Genomic DNA, 14,430 nt, shown 5'->3' with positions numbered 1-14,430 from the left:
TATTATTTTGTCGTCCTGTCTAGATCAAACGTTGAGCTAATGCTACTGTTACAGCCTGTATAGCTTTTGCTATTCACCAGTATGTGTCAACAATCAATGAAAAGTGCCCCACTGCTTGCTCTGTGAAGCTTAGTGTTAATTGAATTACCACTCAGTTGTGAAGGGCAGTTGGGACACAATGAAGCAGCCTTTAAGCCAAACGGCTGCTTAAATTACTGTGACTCACTGCAATTCTTTTAAGAAAGTAGTAAAAGTTTTTTTTAAGTAGTCACCCAAAGTGATTGTAGCTGTCTACTAGGCCGCCTCTGAATGTCAAAGACCTGGAACACGTTGATTGGACTTTAAGCCAAACGGCAGCTTAAATGATTGTGACTCACTGCTGAAACAATGTATAGAGAGACATCGCATCCGAATGTTAAACAAGATGTTTGTGATTAACTTAAGTCATTCTGTGTTTGGCTTCATCTCAGTAAAGCCGCAAACCAGATATTTCAAGGCTAGTTACACATTGTTTCATCATTTTTCTTAATAGATTACATGGCCGAATCAGAAATATTAAATTCCTGGTTCATTTTTCATTTTAATCACAGATTTTTCATTTTAATCACAAATATTTTGGTGAGTGAGTGAGTGAATGAGAGAGATGCTCCATGTCCTCCCTTCTCCATCCTACCTTCCTGTTTTACTCACTCTACAATGTAAAGGATAAAACCTTCAGAAAATAAAACTGAAATAGGTTTGTGAACAATGAATTCTGTGATTGGTAAGGTGGACCATGCCATACTGCAAAAATAAATTGGAATGTAATGTAAACCAAAAGTTGTAAAAAATGTGATATTACAGATTGCTTCTATGATATAAGTGTATGAATGGGGAGCATGACTCTCAAACCAATAACTTAAGACTTTAAATCACGTCCCTTCCAGATGTAAACGTGAGTGACAGAAGGAGCTGAACATTTTGATGTCAACTCTTTTGGATAAAAACTAGGAGAAGCAGCAGTTTACAAACATGTGGGTGGCCTCTGCTCACTGTTTGTCCTCTATGTATGCATTTGTCCTTTCTTACACTTACACACAAACTAAGCAGTAACGTTTCTTTCTGTATATGAAATACAACGAGTAGACGTTTGCTAGGAAAGTTAATACTATCTTTAATATGTCCGTTCAACATGCAGCTTCAACTGATATCCTCTTGAACTGCTCGCTAGATGGGCTGTCTCACGAAGGACGGACAGCGCCATGATTATTATTATTATTACCTGGTCATGTTATAACATAGCTGGTTGTTATAACAGTTGACATGGGTGCTAATTTTCAGTTAAAATAAAACGCTGGCATTATTTTATCAGCTGAGGGCATATTCATTTCCATATCAACGTGAGCTAATCAACAAGTACAACATGTTCTAATACTATGAGACTCATGAAAACGCCCTCAGCTGATAAAAGGTGTCGGACGGGACTTAGTGTCTTATTTACTTATTTATTTATTTATTTATTTATTTTAATAAGTTACTTATTTTATTTTAACTAAACACAATACCAAGGGTCAGAAGTTTTACAAGAATTTTGATCTTACAAAGTGGATCAAAAAAGACAGATGGACTTGGTGTCTTTACTCATGCTTGAAAGATGAACATATATTATTTTTTTGAAAGGGAATAAGCTGATGAAGCTGACAAGGGACCGATGTTTACTGTTTAAAGATATTTGTAATTAAATGCAAACCCAAGTGAATCATTTGCTCTTGTTTCTCTGTTTTGAGATCCACACAGACTTAGCAGTCTTGTTTAAATGTTACAAATTGAGTTAATAAACTGAACCTGGAAATTGTTTTAATTTGTTGCAGATGTTATCTCCGCTAATTTTATTAATCTAAATAAATAAATATTAGCAGGTTCTCAATAGTAGGCTATTTCAATTCAGGGAGGGCGCGAAAAAATGTCTGTCTCCTAGGGGGGGAATGACTAAATAATTGAGAACCACTGGTCTAGAACATGTTGTAGGCCTACTTGTTGATTAGCTCACGTTGTTATGGCAATGAAAACGCCCTCAGCTGATAAAATAATGCCACAATTTTTTTTTAAACTGAAAATTAGCACCCTTTGTCTGCATCAGAACAAGATTTGTTTGCATCAGAAGTTTTATAAAAATGTATGGGTCCCTGAAAATGAGACAACATAGTTTAGTGCTACCGAAATAGTGGTAGGTATATATATATTATTAATCTAGTACATGTTGTACCAATGTGTTTCAGTAACTGTGTAAATAAAAAAAGGGGGAAATATGGTCATTTATGAGTGAAACTTACACAAAGGAAATTGAATGCACCTCAAATTTTTTATTACAGTTCACATCCATTGATTATTCCTTCATCCAAACAGTCTTTTTTCCTTTCATCACTTTAGTGGTTCAGAACTGCATTATTTAGCTGACACTGCCAGCTATTGGCTTAGACATACAACAGCATAGTAACTAAGAAAATAAAGGTTGTGGAATAAAAAAATCGTGGACAGGACTTTATATACTTCATAGACCCCTGTGGCTTCCTTGGGTTGAGCCCCCCCAAAAGTCAGAACCTAGAATCGCCCCTGCTGCAAACTATACACCCAGGCAAACACCACTGCCCGCAAGTTCAGCTTTTGTTAACCACTGGTGAAGGTAGCCCTGTTCAAAGCATATTGTATACCTACCGCAGCCGCTATACTGTGCCCATTTATGGTCAAGCTACAAAAGATCTGGCATGCAGAGGCTGAAAGTTGCGTACAATGATGCTATGCGCATCCTTACCAAGAGGGGGCAGTGGCAGCCACTGCAGGAGTGAGCACATTCCATTCACTTTCAAGAAATCGTATGTTTAAATTCATGAAACGATTGGAGGAATCTGGGAATGGTATCATTGTGGTGCATGTAAAACCCACTCTGAGCTGTGCTCGCTATACCGCCATCCTGAGGGTACACTGGCTGAAATGTTTGTATATAAACTGACTTTCTATCCAACTGTTACAGTTCTGCATAGTGTAGGGAAAATATTCTGATAAGGACAATACTGCATTTTGAGGTCGTTTTTGGGTGTGTGAAAAATAGTTGTGTGGAGGTTTGTTTGTTTTGATGACTTCCTTTTATACCTTATTCATGTGCATATTCACTTTCATCTTTGGAGCCTGCAGTTGTTATTATATTGTAATGCTAGGAATGTTGTATATATTACTTTGGCCTTTATATCTTACTTTATATATTACTGATGGGGCTGCTGAGGATGTTATTTTTATACTCTATGATGACATGTGTGTGTGGGACCAATTTATGACAAATAATTCTTAGAGCCTCTAAAAGCTTAGCAGCGGGCCTGATAATACATGTGTGTGTGTGTGTGTGTGGGTGTGGGTGTGGGTGTGGGTGTGTTTGCGTGTGTTACTGTGTGCAGGATGTGTATGTGGTTGTGCAACCACCATGTGGTGGAGTTTGTAAAAAAACAAATTGACTCGACTTCATCTTCCTCATTCTGTGAAAGCTGTGTGTATGCCCTCGGTGGACCTTCTTGTTAATGCTCAGAGGTGGGTAGGAACGCGCTACATTTACTCCGTTACAAATACTTGAGTAACTTTTTGGATAAATTGTAATTTTAGGAGTAGTTTTATTGCAACATACTTTTACTTTTACTTGAGTAAATATTTGAAGAAAGAACGGTACTTTTACGCCGTTCCATTTGGCTACGTGACGGTCGTTACTTTGTTTTTTTAGATCTTTTCTTTTATTACATGCGAGATCTATTTCTATCACGTGAATATTCCTTAGCCCAAGTGAAGGAGTTCAAGTACCTCGGGGTCTTGTTCGCGAGTGAGGGTACTATGGAGCGTGAGATTGGCCGGAGAATCGGAGCAGCGGGGGCGGTATTGCGTTCGCTTTACCGCACCGTTGTTACGAAAAGAGAGCTGAGTCGCAAGGCAAAGCTCTCGATCTACCGGTCGATCTTCGTTCCTATCCTCACCTATGGTCATGAGGGTTGGGTGATGGCCGAAAGGACGAGATCGCGGGTACAAGCGGCCTAGAGGCAATTGAATAACGCCTGCACAGGCACGCACGCACAACGCAGAGTGGTAATCGGGAGAGTTGGGAAAATAAGCTGGATACGGACTGGGTGAAAAACTGTGTGTGTGTGTGTGTGTGTGTGTGTGTGTGTGTGTGTGTGTGTGTGTGTGTGTGTGTGTGTGTGTGTGTGTGTGTGTGTGTGTGTGTGTGTGTGTGTGTGTGTGTGTGTGTGTGTGTGTGTGTGTGTGTGTGTGTGTGTGTGTGTGTGTCACTCTGTTCGAGCCTGCATGGGAGTTCAATGTTGTCATTAGCTGTAACGTCTTTCTGACCAATCGCAGTTCAAGGCCGACCTGGGCTGTGCCACTTCGGGAGGGGGCGCTCAGTTACTCCCCTCTAGACAAAACCGAATTGGTTGCGACGTTGACCCGGCGCCCCCCGAAACGTTAACGGGCCACAGGGAATTCCATGCTTAAAAGCACCCAGGCTACTATGCGGCGAACTGGGGCTCTCATGTTTTCCCCTGCGGTGTATTCCTTGTCCGCATCCCCTGCCATCCAGTTGTCATACGATTCATGCAGACTGGTTTTGAACGGCTGATTCCATGGATGTACTTTGTTAATAATGTTAGTTAACAGTTATACGTGTATTGGTTTTAATTAATATAATTTTGGATAAACCGAATTTATTTTAATTTTATTTAAAGGTTGATGTATTTAATTTTGCAAAGATTTAATTTGTTATTGTTTTAGTTCAAGGGTTATACATTTTATTTTTAAAGACCTTATTTATTTTATTTAAAGGATGTTATTTACATTATCTTTATTTGAACATTGCTGTTTTATATTTTGTTAGTGTCTATTTTGTACCGTTTGTGTTGCTCTGTTTATTTAAAAAATAAATCGGAGCAACTCAGTACTTGTACTCTTGAGTACTTGAGTAGTCTTTTCACTGCATACTTTTTTACTCTTACTTAAGTAATTATTTTTACGAGTACTTTTACTTCTACTTGAGTAATTATAATCTTAAAGTAACAGTACTTTTACTTGAGTACATTTTTTAGCTACTCTGCCCACCACTGTTAATGCTTTAGTATTATTGTTGCGTGTTTAACATCTGGTTAACATGAAGTTATCCAGTACCCTCTTCTTCTGGCTGTCGGCCGTCGTGGGAGTCCTGGCTGGTAGGTAATTGTTTTACATCACACTGAACCGCTCCTCTCTCCGAACACACATCGTCTGAATCTATTTCATACTCAAACATGTAGGCCTACGCTGCCAGTTTATATCTGTTCCGTCTCTGTGATCGTATAGATTGTTCGAAGTTTGACTGTTAATGTAACGATATTAACGGAGTTGAGTATAATGAGTGATGGTTTTCAAGCAGGCTGCAGTCTGGCTCGACTTCCGCGTTAACTTAAAACAGGTGCTTGCGCGGCAACCGCCCAGCTGCTTTTACACCGCCGCGCGGCAACTCGCCGCCTCCATTCATTTCAATGAGGGAAGTGCGGCAGAGGGGAGGCGGCTAACAAAGCGGCTGTAGACCAGGAAGCGGTTGCCGCCCTTGTGAACGTGCAAAGATTTTGCCCTACCGCTGAGCTTTCCCCGTGTTGAAACTTTCGGCCGCAGCAGCCGCAGCAGCAGCAGCCGCTGTTGAAAGCGCCTGGCCCTTCACACCGCCGCGCTGAACCCTCCGGCAGCGAGGCGGTTATAAGGGCAGTTGCCGGCAACCGCTGCTGCCGCACAACCGCTGCTGCCGCACAACAACCGCTGCTGCCGCACAACCGCTGCTGCCGCACAACAGCTGCTGCCACTGCTGCCGAAAGTTTCAACACAGGGAAAGCTGAGCGGAAGGGCAAAATCTGTGCGCGTTCAAGTGGGCGGCGAGTAGCCACGCGGCGTTGTGAAAGCAAGACGTTTGACTGCCGCCCGATTGTCGCAAGCGACCAGGCTACAGTGTTGCCAGATTGGGCTGAAAATAGCCCCTAGCAGCCCCAGTCTAGTTCTTCAATGTTAAATGTTCTTGTTAAATTTTAATAAAATAATTAATAATAATAAATAAGGCCTAATTTATGTATAGATACTAGTGCTGTCAGTTAAACGCGTTATTAACGGAGTTGACGCAAACCAATTTTAACGGCGTCAATTTTTTTTGTTTTTTGGCTAAAAACAAATAAGCAGTAGCCTGACTGCTATGTTCAAGGCAGTATGTTTGTATATTCATCGTTTAATTGCACTATAGGCTTTTTTTTTTGTATCATCCTGTTTTGATCAGTATATGCCAATGTTGTTATCAATAAAAAAACATTTGCACAAGACAAGCCAATGCACTTCTCCATGTTGATAAGAGCATTTAAATGAGAAAAATTAATCGGACAAAGAAATCAAGGGATATTTAGCATAGAAAAAAAGATAACTATGACATTAATGTGATTTATCGCGATTCAATATTTTAATCGCTTGACGGCACTAATAGATATATATATTAGGACAATCCAGTCTAAACCACCAGGTATGTCATGAGGGGACAGTATTCAAATATGGGTCATATGAAGATAATTGTGTTGCAAAATTCTAGTTCCTGTAGAATTGGATTTGGGCATAACCCTTGGCTTAAATTCCAGTACGGTTGGGCTGAATGAACTGGAGTCCCGGGAAGACCCAAACGATAAACGTTGAACGTGAAACGGCATATACATATCTTTCTGGAGAGTTCGAAACACTTTCTAAAGTACCGTAAATTCATTATTTTCATGTAATTAACATTTAATTAACACAGATTCTTTTTCAAAATGAGAAAGATTATTATTATATTAAATAACAAATTAAAAACAGGTCGGCGGCCACCACGCTACGGACAGCGTGGGTCATCCTCTTTGCACCTGCTGACTTTTAGTGTCACACAAATCAACGTTTGTCATCAATGAGCACTAAGCATGGCAGACTGCGAAATGTTGTCCAGTTTTCTGCATAACAAGTTTTTGTTTTTTGTTGCAGCTCAAGGAGAACCTAAATATTTTGAAGTGGGAACACCGCTCACCTTGGAGCCAGACGTTTCCACTGTTCAACAACCAATCAACAGCATCAGGTGGAAGTACGGCACCGCCTTGGTGGTGGATTGGGATCCGAGCGGCCATACATACTATGGGTCATTCAGAGGACGCACAACGTTGGATCCACAAACCCTGCGGTTGGTCATCAATCGTTTGACCTTGGCAGATAGCGGACAGTTCTCCGTGGAGACGAATCTTGGAACAGTCGGGACTCATGAGGTTAAAGTCATCAGTAAGTGTGTGTGTCTGTGGGGGGGGGGGGGGGGGGGGGGGGGGGGATATCTGCCTATTGGTCTGAGCCCCAAAGAAATCAGGTTTATCTCATCTCATTTCAAATACAACCAAGTCATTAGAATAGAATAGGACTTTATTGTCCAGAGTTGGCCTGACATTTGCTTTTAGCCTCACCGCTGAGACAGTATTAGATCTTCATTAGTAATGTACTCGGTAGTGCAGCCAGTTAGGCTATGTTATAAAATAGTCTTGAGGCGAGCGAACATGAAGTGAAAGAAATTACAAATGTCAATAAATAGCAATAGAACAAATCAGCGTCTCTCTTGAGCATGTATCTTATCATTTGGCACTGACAATTTGTGCTCCAATGGTGATGATGTGGCTGGGCTGCATATGCAGTGCTGGGATATTCAGGATTTCAGACCAAATGTAACCTAACCTTCTACCCGCGGTTCGCAAATGTGCATAGAAATGAAATAAATAATTTCATTTTTGAGGGCAGGCAGATTCTGGGTGAGGGCAGAACTTAACCCTCCATAGAGAGAGGGGCTGGTGTCCTTCACTAAGCCTCTATAGCTTTTCTACGTACTGCAGACGAGTTTGAAACGATAGACTGAGCAACACTAAGCACAAATAAGAGAGAGATTTCATAGAGATTGAGTTATACAAAGTATCCTTAAAGTTAAACAAAGTGTGTGGTTTTATCCTCCTGACATGGGGAGATGTGACCTTGTACTTCAGGGGTGCAGATACACAATGATGTTCTTGTGTTCTTTTCACCCGACCAGGGCCCCCTCCGACGCCCAGTATAGAGACCCAGCCGCTGTGTAACGTCACTTGTACTTTGAAGTGTACCGCGGACACCCAGGATCTGAGACCGGTCTCCTACGAATGGAAGGAAGATGAAGGAGAGTGGACTGAGGGTGACGAGCTGAAGAATATCAGCAGTTCTGATACCCCTGAAAAGTTCTCCTGCAGGCTGAAGACCCGTGTGAGGACCAGCAACACCAGCCTGCCCATGGAAAATCCACTCTATAAACCACCAGGTATGTCCCCGCTGAAGGGTCTGAAGTGATTTCAACATTATGGATGACTTAACTTTGTTTATAAAAATTATAATAGTGGAAGACAGGACAAAAATGAATAAATTCTACCACTGAATGAGGATTCTATTTGTTTAGATTGATGGCTGTCAGCGAGGAATCTTGCTTGGAGCATAATGTCACTGTATAAACATGAATTAATGAATAGCATAAATGAATCAGCATTACACCTACAATGTCATTTGACATATGTATTAAATAAATAAAACAGAGAACCGAGCTTAACCCATGAGCCTTATTTCAGGAGCAGCCACAGAGGTGGGAAGCAGTGGCAGGTCCCACTTCATCTCCTGGTGTCCACTGAGGATGGGAGACGAGGTGAGCTCATATAGTGGCAACTCAAAGTGATTCCAAACAATCTTTTGTTGAACTTTAAACTGAAAGCAGCTTATCAACACTAACATCAAGTGGCCTGTTTTATTGTATGTTAAGTTATAAGCTGGTTCAGAGGCTACCATCATCTTTTAGCAGGTAGTGAGCAAGAACATGTGATGGATGGTGATGGAGGTGAAGGGAGGGGACAGGAGTAGGAAGGGGGAAAAAGTGAGAGCACTGCAGACCAGCATGTGCCAGTGGACACGGGACCGTGGCCAGAGAAGTTCACTGATCATCAGAGAGACACAGTAGTTTGCAGACTGGCTAGTAAAGGTGCAGCAAAAACAGACCCAACCAAAGTGGCACCCAAGATATGGAAGGAAACACAGTCCCAAATTATCTTCAGAATGTAAAGTAAGCCAATGGGGGTGAGAAGATCGATTTATTTTCTTTTAAATGCGTAAAATACATGGACCAAGGGAGGAAAATCCATGTGTCTCCCTCTGTTGATCCTTACAGCTGACAGAAATCGGTTCATTTCACCATTGAACGAGGATTCCCAAAAACAGTTATGAGGCGAATCGCGGGTTGAGCGACTGCTAATGCCGGAGCACTAATTTGCCCCCCGTTAGTCAGGTCTTTTCCCCAAAAAGGGAAATCTGGGTCACAAAAAAGAAATGAAAGAAAGTGAATAAAACAGATGCAAGCTGAGGGTAAACTATTCCTGACTGATATCTTTTAAAAGAAAGCTGAGCACAACAATTTAAGAACCAGGGTTCAACAACAGTTTAAGCTTATATCAGAAGATTAGATTGATGGCTGTCAGTGAGGAATCTTGCTTGGAGCATAATGGCACTGTATACACATGAAATAATCAATAGCATAAATGAATCAGATTGCACCTACAATGTCATTTGACATACACATTAAATAATTAAAAGAACTATAAATAAATAAATCGAGAACCAAGCTTAACCCATGAGCCTTATTTTCAGGAGCAGTCCACAGAGGGGGGAGCAGTGGCAGGTCCCACTTCATCTGCTGGTGTCACTGAGGATGGGAGACGAGGTGAGCTCATATAGTGGCAACTCAAAGTGGATTCCAAACAATCATTTGGTGCACTTTAAACTGAAAGCAGCTTAATCAACACTAACATCAAGTGGCCTGTTTTATTGTATGTTAAGTTATAAGCAGTTTAAGAGGCTACCATCATCCTTTAGCAGGTAGTGAGCAAGAACATGTGATGGATGGTGATGGAGGTGAAGGGAGGGGACAGAGTAGGAAGGGGGAAAAAGTGAGAGCACTGCAGACCAGCATGGCCAGTGGACACGGGACCGTGGCCAGAGAAGTTCACTGATCATCAGAGAGACACAGGTAGTTTGCAGACTGGCTAGTAAAGGTGCAGCAAAAAGAGACCCAACCAAAATTGCACCCAAAGATATGGAAGGAAACCCAGTCCCAAATTATCTTTCAGAATGTAAAGTCAGCCAATGGGGTGAGAAGATTCGATTTATTTTATTTTTAAATGAGTGAATACATGGACCAATGAGAGGAAAATCCATGTATCTCCCTCTGTTGATCCTTACAGCAGACAGGAAACGGTTTGTTCCACCACTGAACGAGGATTCCCAAAGACAGTTATGCGGCGAATCACGGGTTGAGCAACTGCTAATGCCGGAGCACTAATTTGCCCCCGTTAGTCAGGTCTTTCCCCAAAAAGGGAAATCTGGGTCACAAAAAGAAATGAAAGAAAGTGAATAAAAAAAGATGCAAGCTGAGGGTAAACAATTCCTGACTGATATCTTTTAAAAGAAAGCTGAGCACAACGATTTAAGAACCAGGGTTCAACAACAGTTTAAGCTTATATAAGAAGATTAGATTGATGGCTGTCACTGAGGAATCTTGCTTGGAGCATAATGTCACTGTATACACATGAAATAATCAATAGCATAAATGAATCAGCATTGCACCTACAATGTCATTTGACGTATACATTAAATAAGTAAAAGAATAAATAAAATAGAGAACAAAGCTTAACCCATGAGCCTTATTTTCAGGAACAGTCACAGAGGGGGGAGCAGTGGCAGGTCCCACTTCATCTCCTGGTGTCACTGAGGATGGGAGACGAGGTGAGCTCATATAGTGGCAACTCAAAGTGATTCCAAACAATCATTTGTTGCACTTTAAACTGAAAGCACCTTAACAACACTAACATCAAGTGGTCTGTCATCCTTTAGCAGGTAGTGAGCAAGACGATGTGATGGATGATGATGATGGCGGTGAAGAGAGTGAGTGAAATGAAGGCTGCTCTTAGGGTGAGGAGAGGGATGAGGAGGGGACAGAGTAGGAAGGGGGAAAAAGTGAGAGCACTGCAGACCAGCATGTGCCAGTGGACACGGGACCGTGGCCAGAGAAGCTCACTGATCATCAGAGAGACACAGTAATTTGCATACTGGCTAGTAAAGGTGCAGCAAAAACAGACCCAACCAAAATGGCACCCAAAGATACGGAAGGAAACCCAGTCCCAAATTATCTGCAGTATGTAAAGTCAGCCAATGGGGTTGAGATGATTACATTTTCTTTTTTTATGATGCGTGAGATGCATGGATCAAGTGAGGAAAATCCATGCATCTTCTTTAGCCTGGGTACACCCAAGCTGCCTTGTGCACAATTTCATTTTGCGCTACGAGGCAGCCTGGATTTCCAAGGATCCGATTTTTGCCTGAGATAGGGAACCAATCACAGAACGGGGAGGGACGGCAAGACGATGACGCCGTCTATGCGACACACCCTTCGTCTTGTTCCTCATCGAATTTCTGTCGCTCTACATACGGTGCCATGCCGTAATTCCGACGGCTCATTGTTCCGACAACTCAATGGTCCGAAATATTTCCCATTAGATCGGCATGCCACTACACCGACGGTTCAATGTTACGGAAACTGAACCCATTTGTCCGACGGGCCGTTTGTCCGGTAAGTCAAACAAGAGGCCCATTAGGCCGACGCTTCAATATGCCGATTAGGCCTACATGTAAAGAATTTTCTCTCGCTCGCTCGCTCGCCCTCTCGCTCTCTCGCTCTCTCACTAAGCACCACAATACAACCTAGGCCAGGGATGCCAGGGTGAAATTGGTCAGGGGGCCAGATTTTTTTGAAGTGAGATCTCAGGGGGCCGGATTACACTATCGGACTGAAAAGGCCTGAAAAGGCCAAAGACTGACTCAACACATGGATAGGTAGGCTATTTTAAATTATGCTTGAAGGCCTACCGATCGAAAATAAATTGCATTGGCCCCAAAATAGCCTCACGATGAGGCCTACAATTACATAGCCTAAAGCAGGCCTATGTAATAGTAGCCTACATTTATAAATGATAAATAACACCACTGTAAACTGTTAATAAATTGTATTTTATTTATTGAAGGCTTGCATAGGTGAACTAGGCGATCGCCTAGGGCGGCAAATGCGTTGGGGGCGGCAAAAGTGTTGGGGGCGCCCCCTGGTGGCGGCCTTAATAAATTAATCAATTTTAATGAAACAAGCGTGTTTTCTAAACACGTTTCGAAATGGAATGGAGAATGGGGGATGAAAAGTTATTGAATCGTAACAGACCATCAGCAGTAACATACCAACTGACGGATTCCCAAAAAAAAAAAAAGTATTTAAATTTTTTTTTTTTAATATAAAATTAAAGAAATACATATATTCCCGCCTTATCACCCGCGGGCCGGATGTGACATACAGTCGGGCCGGATACGGCCCGCGGGCCGTCACCCTGGCATCCCTGACCTAGGCCTACATATCACGTTCACGTTGAATATTGGAGAGCAAAGTGACAAAAGACAGAGAGAGAGAGCGCGAGTGAGGTATAAAACTCTTTATATGTTGGCCTATTCGGCATATTGAACCGTCGGCCCGGGCCCAATGCGCCTCCTTTTTGAAAAGTCGGACAAACGGCCCTTCGGACCAATGGGTTACGTTTTCGTAACATTGACCCGTCGGCAGTGTGGCATGTCGATCTAATGGGAAATATTTCGGACCATTGAGACGTCGGAACAATGAGGTGTCGGAATTACGGGCAGGCCCCCTACATACGTCATTTGATATAATTATTACGAATGGCTATGAGTTACGTACTACCGACTCATGTGATAGACATTCGAAGCGCCCAAAAAACTGATCCGGGCAATCGTAAACCACGCCTCAAATCGAGAAAATTTATGTGTGGTTCCCAGACCTCTCCTCAATGTCGATTGAGATGAGGTCTGGCGTTAGCCCGGCTATTTATCTCCCTCTCTTGATCCTTACACAAGACAGAAAATGTGGGGGGGGGGGGAGGGAAAATTCCCAAATTATCTTCAGTATGTAGAGTCAGCCAATGGGGGTGAGAAGATTAGTTATTGTTTGTTTTTTTTAAATGCGTGAGATTCTTGGTCTTTTGTGCTACATTCCTGATTGGGAGGGACACAAAGATAACTGAGACTCTCTTATTTTGCTGTAAACATTGGTACAGAGCCTAGATCTATTTTATACGTTCTTCCACTAAATGAAATGCACAATAGAGCTAATTTCCATTTAGCTTGTCTTGCTTCATGGCCAAATATATATGAGTGTGTCAATGGGCTATTGGGCACAGGTCAGCTAGCTGCTTTGAACGGAGAGGATCACGTTAGCGGCTCGTTCTTTGACCACCTTTAGTTATACGTTGCGGTTGCTAGGCCGGTCAATATGTTAAGGGGCCGTGTAGCACGTTTCAGTTGTACTCTTCGTATCTGGCCGCTAGGTGGATATAAGGTCTGTGACCTTGTTTTAGTTTGTGCTATTAATTCACATGTAAAGAAACAGAAAGGTTTACTGACTTACATGCTGCTGGGTCACGGATCAAAGTGTGTGTTATTGCAAAGGTTGCAGGTTGAGACAAAGTATTAACATTGTGTGTGTGAGCATGTTGATGCCACGATGGTACCTTTTATGTTTCTTTCCATTTTCTCCCCTTGCAGATGGTTTAACTTTTGGGATATTTTCGGAATAATTATTATATTATGCATTGTTGCTGTAATTGCTGCTGTAATTTTCTGCTGAAGTGTCGTAAGTATCCATTCCATCAACTTTTTTTTCACACTCACACTGTCGTTTAGCTCTCGCAAGAAAGATATATAGCGATATATCTATCAATAGCTTATATATGTATATATACTATAGATATCTAAAAATAAAGGTAAATACATACAAATATTTATTATTATACATATAGAGTTGTATTTATAGTGATTGGAACATAGCAAAAGAAAGGGCCAAATGTCCGTCAAATGGAAGACTTAAAATGCTTGAACACGACGCGTTTCATGAATGACAAGACTACTTTTTTATTAAATGAGTGTTAGGTGTCCTCAATGTTCTCCTAAGTTTTCCTTTTCTCCCTGACCCAGGTCCAGAACATCCATTTTCCATACGTCTAAAGAAGTGGATACGTGAGTGTTTTTCGGTTAAATGTATATCTACATCACATGATCTATTCTAGAGCACCCCAGTCCCATTAGTTGAATTAGTGCCTTTCGGCGATGTTCAGTTCATCCCAGGGCCACGGTTTAACCATGTGCTTTGCGTAGTATTTCACTCACTTCCTGATTTGGATTATTCCTTCATGGAAGTTTGTGACCTCCAGAGCCACACCGGGCTTTCTATGACAGCTGTAT

At 41.9% G+C, this 14,430-nt stretch overlaps 1 protein-coding gene across 1 annotated transcript in view; it reads left to right on the top strand.

The window, feature by feature from the left end:
• The window catches only part of LOC115542259 (uncharacterized), a 578,272-nt gene that overhangs the window by 148,513 nt on the left and 415,329 nt on the right, over window positions 1–14,430 (top strand). Inside the window, exons 17-21 of the mRNA XM_030354447.1 lie at window positions 7,027–7,314; window positions 8,105–8,362; window positions 8,664–8,737; window positions 9,730–9,802; window positions 10,792–10,863. Coding sequence (XP_030210307.1) covers window positions 7,027–7,314; window positions 8,105–8,362; window positions 8,664–8,737; window positions 9,730–9,802; window positions 10,792–10,863 — 765 coding nt within the window. The remainder of the gene's footprint in view (window positions 1–7,026; window positions 7,315–8,104; window positions 8,363–8,663; window positions 8,738–9,729; window positions 9,803–10,791; window positions 10,864–14,430) is intronic.

The sequence above is a fragment of the Gadus morhua genome, chromosome 4 (assembly GCF_902167405.1).
Source record: "Gadus morhua chromosome 4, gadMor3.0, whole genome shotgun sequence".
NCBI lineage: Eukaryota > Metazoa > Chordata > Actinopteri > Gadiformes > Gadidae > Gadus > Gadus morhua.
The sequence above is the reverse complement of the archived record's forward strand: the minus strand, read 5'-3'. Positions and strand labels throughout refer to the sequence as shown.